General features: G+C 45.2%; 1 protein-coding gene across 1 annotated transcript; it reads right to left on the bottom strand.

Annotated features, from left to right (window-relative positions):
* Positions 1-278: 278 nt before the first annotated feature.
* LOC120846454 lies at positions 279-845 on the bottom strand. Its single transcript, XM_040218214.1, has one exon. It carries the CDS (start codon positions 843-845, stop codon positions 279-281), a length of 567 nt encoding a protein of 188 aa, XP_040074148.1.
* Between the last annotated feature and the right edge of the window lie 6,629 nt (positions 846-7,474).

Below are 7,474 nucleotides of genomic sequence, written 5' to 3'. Positions count from 1 at the left end.
GGAATCAGCACATCATCCAGGTAGCACCTATAGCGATCGTTTCCCTCAGCTGCTTCAAAACGTGGTTCATGAGACGCTGGAACACAAAGGGAGCATTCGTGAGTCCAAACATCATCCTCTCAAATTGACCTCCCTCGTCCGGAGTGATGAAAGCTGTCTTCTTCGCGTCGTCACTCAAGGGAACCTGAAGGTAGCCGTGAGCGAGGTCTCGAACTGTGTACATCACTGCTCCGGATAATTTTTCGAGTTGATCACCAATGCTTGGTACGGGGTATTTTTTATTTTACGGTCTGGGCGTTCAATCGTCGATAGTCCACCACTAGACGCTTCTCTCCGTTCTTCTTCTGAACAAGGATCACGTGACTTGCGTAAGCGGAATGCGTCTCGCTCACAATTCCCTCTCGTTTCCATTCGCTGACGATCTCGAGAATCGTTTCTCTTTCTGCCACGTTTGTTTGGTAAGGCCGAACCGCAACTGGTGAGCTTCCCGGCACTTCCGGGGTGTCTATTTCAAGGACATTTGTGCACCCAAGCTCGCTCAAGTTCGTAGCGAAGCACTTCCGATACTCGTTCAGGAGGTCAAGGAGCTCATTTTTTTGCCCCTCGGTCACCGACGGACCTACTTCGACCTGATTCTCGGCTATCGGCTTCCGAATTGCCGAGATCAAAACCCCTTCTTTCTCGGTTTCGTAACTCTCTTCCGCTCGGTTTCTCTGGTTGTCCTCCTCACCGGGTCTGTTTACTATGCCGACCGCAGTGACACGTCCAAGACGGTGTCCCTTTTTAAGGACTACATTGTTATTTCCGCTTTGGAAAACTGGAACATCAATCTCTCCATCTTTCATGTCGAGAAGAATTTCTTTTCAACAGTTGTTAAAAAGGACGGGGCCAGTGACATCAGATTCTGATGACAGCGTGATCCAATTTATCAAGTTCGCCTGGACCGTGGACCTTTCGGTTGTCTTTACAATCAACTTGGGATCGTCGCTCAAGGGTTCGAGGTGAGAGAAAGGGCACTGACTCTTGTGCCAAAAGCGTAGACATCAGCCCAGCCCAGCATAGGTCACGTACGGGAGCTCGGTGAAAGTTCGACCAACGAGCAGGTCAACCGACTGGGCCTCGTCTAATACAACAAAAAATGTGATGTTCTTCCCCGTAACACCGTCAATATCCAAGTCTGCTCTGCATTTACCAATTGTCCTTACTGCTGCGACGTCCTGGTTGCCGAACCCATAAGGAGTGTTGCGTCTCTCATCAGCTCAGCACCGCAACGCGCCGCTGCAGACGCTCGGTTTCTCTGGTTGTCCTCCTCACACGCGCGCAAGAGGCATCGGGAACTTCCGGTGTAAATCATTCCAACGAGTTTTTTGTCGTCATTCCATATAACTTGCTTAAGGAGCACTTCAGAGAAACTCCTCTCTTTTGAGTTGCTTACGGTGTTGGTCTCACTCCTTGGAGCTCCTTTGATGCAGTGGCGCTGAGTGTGCCCGGTTTTTCCACACCTCAGGCACTTTAGTGGGCGCTTTGGGTCTGGACAGTCACGCGCGATGTGACCGAACCGTGAGCAGCTGTACCACTTACGCTCACCCTTTTCGTTGAGTATTGGTGATCTCTAATCCTTGTTGTCTCTCCCGTCAGCGGTATTCTTGACCGACGTCATACCCGGGTCTCGGTTTCGCAGTGTGTCGGTAGTCGCCCCTTTTCCACGCTGTCCACCGAAGCGCTCTTGTCGCTCCCGTTCAACCCTTTCGAATTCCTGTATGTCGTGTAGGACGTCATCACCGTCCTTGTGTGTTCTCCCCATTAACATGGCGCACAGCCTTCGCGAACGCAAGCCGGTGAGTACTTGCTCGCGAATACCGCAGATGTCGAGGTGTGCCTCTCCACAAAGACGAATCTTCGAATCGAAGTAAGCGATCGTGCTCTCGTTTCGCTGCTGGACGCGGTCTTGAATTCTTCTCTAGCGTTCCGCTGCTCGGGTCTGGCTAACAATTGTTCGTCGAAACTGGTACTCTAGAACTTTCCATGACGCAATTCCTGCATGGCGTGAGCGTAAACAGTCTTAGGCAGCTCCTGTGAGATGTGATTTTGCCGTTTCCAGGAGGAAAGGTGTCGGCCTCTTATGAAGAGTCGCCGTCCTCTTTAGGTTCTCAGTATAGTCTCGCACTGCTGCTGCGTCCTCACTTCCGTCGAAATTGGATATGTTCTTACTGAGGTCAGGCATCACCTGGAACGTCGCCACGCCGCTCACGTCCGCTGCACCTGACTGCGCCGGAAGGGCAAGTCGTCCCAAGAGGTCTGTTAACAAACGATCCTTTTCTCTAATAATTCCCAAGGGCTCGTGCATAGAAAACTCGTCCCCCATGGAGTGAGCAACTTTAGGCGAACCCACCTGGCTCGGAGACGCTCCCCATGCTTCCTGGTTCATGGTGAAGCGTTGAGCTGTATACATGTAATTACACCCAACCAGTGTTGGACAAAATACTCGACAAAAGTGTTTAACTTAAGTTACTAAATACCTGCGTCATAAAGAATTTCAAATACTACTCAAGTTACTTTCACTGTAAAGTATCTTGAGTAGAGTACAAATACTTAGAAATGTATTTCAATTACTTATGAAGATACTTCCGCACTGCTTAATTTGTGTCGACGTCATTGACAACGACAATTATGCAGCTATGCAAATCTTGGTTACCAGAATGGGTTATTAGCACGCAACAACACAAAATGCGAAAAAAAGTATCGTAGGGCTATTTTAAGCAGTCCGACTATAAAGAGCAAAATGTTGTCACAAATGATAAATGATGAGGCGGCGAATAACTCAAGAAACTAAACGTTTAACAGAGAGAACTTGTTCCCGAAACGAAAGAGAGAAAGGCTAGCGTCGCAGGCGTCCATGTCGGCGAAACATTAGGATCGACAGCTGGGACGAGACTGAACTCCGGACCGTCACTCGGAGCACCTTTTGTACCCCCGTGTTTTTCTGGAATATTCGGCGTAGGACGTTCGGCGCGTAGAACATCCGTAACTCGATCAGACGACAAAATTCTTGAACTTACCAGAATGTCAAGTTGAAGAAATAAATAAAAGATAAGTCCGCTTTGTGGTATCGAACCCGGAGACTCTGCGCCAGAGCCAAGCGCGGCAACCATTCGGCCAGGCGCTCGCTGGGCAAGGCATGTGTCAATATAAGTGATATGTTACAAAACATTTCTGGGACAACAAGAAAGAGGTCGCTTTAGCTATTGGGGTGGAGATCAGACCGTGGTGCCCCAAGCTGTTAACTTTAGAACTAGATGGATGGGAACAACAAATACAATGGCTCAGCGCTCGCCTGACTTGACCGAACGCGGCGTCAGCGTTCGGCTGGAGTTCGTGTTCTCCGGTGAGGGGGAGGAGGGGCTCTTTTGTTACCACTCGGGCCTGCATGAACAATGCAGCAATGCCCAGCTCAGCACAAAAGCCCAAGTTGGTCAAGTTCGCATAATCCGACGACTACTTTCGGGGGGATCCGGTACTTAACGTCACTTCACTAATTGTTGGTATTTTTTGCTTACACTATGCTCCGCGCTCTATTAAAAAAGATAACACGAACATGCCCACAAGGCCTTTGGGCATGTGCAGAGGCCTTGCGTTGGGTAAACACCGAGGGGTGGGGGTGAAAAACGGGTCGGAGCGCTTCACCAATAGCGACATCATTGAATATCACATCCTGTGGTGCACCTTAGACGCATCGTTTAACTACAATCCATTTTCCCTTTACTATAAACGAACCTGAGACATGGATATGAGTGAATGGATAACAAAGAGAACCCACATAATAGCCACGGCAGTGGTCGCACATTCTTCAAGTAGGTTGCGTTCAGAAAAGCACTAAACGTGGGGGAACACTTTGTTGGTATTTTGAGAGGTCACCCAGCTCCTAGTTCGTTTCCTGCACTGTTCTCTGCTCATCAATGTTCGCTTACAGACAGTGTTCACGAGAGCAATAAATGCCAGACTGACAACACAAAAAAAGGAAATAAGAAAGCTTGACGTTTCAGCTTAGCGGGGCCAAATATACAAAGAGCAAGACAAAAATGTGTACTTTTTTGTGGGTGTCCACTTCTCATTTTCCTCTATTCTTGACACTTAAGTCTGCATTGTTCTCGTAGGTCGTTTCCGGGACTGCTTGCGCCTCAGGGTGGCATCTTTACTTTCGTAAAACCACACCTTTGTTTTGAGGATTTTTGGGAAGTAAACTTTATAGAAACAAAAGGCGCCTTTAGGAAGGCGAGAGAAGAACCTTCATTGTACGAACTTAGGGCTGAATAATGGGTCACAGTCGGCAACAAAAAGCGACATTTTCACGAGCTCAGTTAAAGTCACTCTAGCTAATCGGAGCTAGCAACAGGATTCGGTTCCTCGAAAGAATGTTCACGTTTGCCCTTGCCACTCCCACCCGACTTCACACCGAAAAACTCGGAGAATGGCGGAATGTCAAAAATGTATTTAAGATAATGAGTACAAGATACTCGGAATTGTAATTAAAATAGAGTATTAAATACTCTCCATCAAAGGTATTAGCAAGATACCAAGATACTCCCCAAAGTATTTAAGATACAGTATCTTGAGTAGAGTATTTGAGATAGGCACAAGTCTGCACCCAACACACAGGCTCGCACAAGCAATATAAAGCCACAACATAATACACTACATCTCATACGCAAAATACAAACTCTATTGATAAATAGTTCCACAGGGAGATGAAAAATCCGACAGTACCTGAACCTTGAGTTCCGCACACTGGGAAGCCCCAATCGCGCAGGCACTCCCACACACGTCGCCTACCTGCCGCACTGTGGGTCGCTCCAGCCTGACTCTGATCGCACTTGACTCGTCGATCCAGGGTCCGCGTGTTTGGATTCCCGACGCACTAGATTGCTGGTGTCACTCTTGGGAACGCTCTTTGGTCCGAGGAGTTGGTTGGTGATCCCACTTCTGATATGTAATCGTATGGTTGTTTCGAATAAAATAACTTCTTGATAATAAACGAGGTCTTGAAAAATCGGTCTTTTGAATAAAAGGAACACTGGATTTAATATTCTCGTTACAATTTTAGTTTACAAGACGGACACTATTGGTGGTCGCGTACCACCATTGCACACAGACTCTCGCTTTGAGTCTTGCTGTTAGACTGCCGCATAGTTTTCTTGATCAGCTTGGTTTCGCACAAAGCTGTAATCCGATCCCCATCCTGCCCGACGCCAGCCAGTCACGCCTTCATTTATTTATTTATTGATACTGCCGGCCGCTAATACGCAGCCAAGGCAGGAGATATACACAATAAAATGCACTCGAAAATAAAATACATAGGTGTGGTGGCGTTACAACTCGTAGAGGAATAAAGGGCCAACAGATGCCCTTGATAGGATTCTTCCCATGCAAAGAATGACTACACAAAAGGATCTTTTACAACTACACGTCACAAAAACACACGCAAACATAAAAACACAGTACAAACCTATAAAAAAAAAGAAATATCTAAAGCATGACTAGTAGAAAAGCACAATCACAGACAATTAAACCAAATCATACGCATGTAATATCAAACAACATCCGATTCATTTAACTTGACTGTGAACGACAATACGCAATCTGTGGAGGCGATTTCTTGTGGGAGCAAGTTCCATTTATGAATCGTATGTGGAAAACAGGAATATATGAAGCAGTCAGTTCTACACCTTGTTTCAGTGAAAGATTTGCGGTGCTTGTTCCTTGTTGGCATACTAGTATTGAAATGAAGGTAATTGCTGTAGTCCAAGTTGAAATTGTTATTTAATAGGTTGAAAATGAACTTCAGTCGGCTAATTTTTCTACGCTTTTGTAATGGGACACCGCTCTGGACACAAAGTTCTGAGATTCATGTGTTTCTACCGTATCTGTTAAAAATAAATCGCAGCGCTTTTTTCTGAATTCTTTCCAACTTATTAAAATTTGAATTTGTGTGTGGATCCCATAACACATTTGCGTATTCCATCAAAGACCTGACGAATGTCTTATACGCGATTAGTTTTGTATTGTTGGAACAGTCTTTTAGTCGCCGTTTTAAAGTCCATAATGTGCCCATTGCCTTGTGAGTAATGAAGTCAATATGTGGATTCCAACGCAGATCAGACGTCCAACGCAGATCAGACGTCAGGTATTTGTATTGGGGTACTGTGTTGAGCGCGGTCCGCTGGAGGCAGTAGCTGGAGGGTAGTTGATTTTTTTTCCTGGTTATTGTCATATGAGCACATTTCTTACAATCAAGGGACATTTGCCAGGTGACGCACCATGTAGAAATCATCTCGAGACTCTTGTTTAGAATATTTTGATCGTAAGAACATTTCGCTTCTTTATAAATAATACAATCGTTAGCAAATAAACGAATTTGAACAGAGGGGTCTACTTTAAGGTCGTTTATAAAAATAAGGAAAAGCAGTGGTGCCAGTACGGATCCTTGGGGTACCCCGGATCCAACTGCTGCTGTCGAGGAACGAGCGTCTTGTATTTGAACGAACTGTTTTCTGTTGCCTAAGTATGCTTCTATCCATCTTAACATCAGGTCGTTATTTAGTATTGCTCTGAGCTTAAGAAGAAGCTTTTTGTGCGATACTCGGTTGAATGCCTTCGCAAAATCTAAAAAAGTACGTCCGTCTGAAGGCCTGAATCAATTGTTTTTGCAAAGTCGTGGATCGTATGCGCAAATTGTGTAATCGTTGATAGATCCCGTCTAAAACCATGTTGCCCCGCATTAAAAAAATATTTTCTCCAAGAAAGGAAACAATATGCTTGAATAAAACGTGCTCAATTACTTTTACGCTACTGCATAGTAGAGACACAGGTCGGTAATTAGTAACGCAACGAATATCACCTGCTTTGAAAATAGGGACAATTTTGGCAGTTTTCCAGTCATCGGGGATTTGCCCTAGTTCAATTGATTTGTTAAAAAGAACCAATAAATAGTTAGAACATGACTCAGCATACCTTCTCAAAAATATGTTTGGAATCATATCAGGCCCCACTGATTTTTTAGTGGTAAGGTTTAGTAATGCCGCAAAAATGCCTTCTTTGGTGAACGTAATGTGCGGAATGTGATGTTGGGGCGACCCACTCTCTGGAGTTTGATGATTGTCGGAAGTATATACCGAGGAAAAGTATTGATTGAACGCGCTAGCAATCTCAAAAGGATCGTTGATATCTACTCCGTTTTGTTTTATAGTACAGACTGGTTGCTTTGATTGGGTTATATATCGCCAAAACTTCCGAGGATCCGATACCAAAAATTTCTCCAAATTCACGTTATGGAAGTATTGTTTTGACATATGGATCATTGCCCTTAGTAGCCTACGCAGATGTGATATATTAAGCCTATTTCTTTTCCGCTTCTTAATTCGAATCCTATTAATTTTTCGCTTAAGATGTAAGATATCTCGGGTTATCCAGGGGTTCC

This window comes from Ixodes scapularis, unplaced genomic scaffold (assembly GCF_016920785.2).
Source record: "Ixodes scapularis isolate PalLabHiFi unplaced genomic scaffold, ASM1692078v2 ptg000480l_1__unscaffolded, whole genome shotgun sequence".
Lineage (NCBI taxonomy): Eukaryota > Metazoa > Arthropoda > Arachnida > Ixodida > Ixodidae > Ixodes > Ixodes scapularis.
This window is presented reverse-complemented; position numbering and strand designations above follow the sequence as displayed.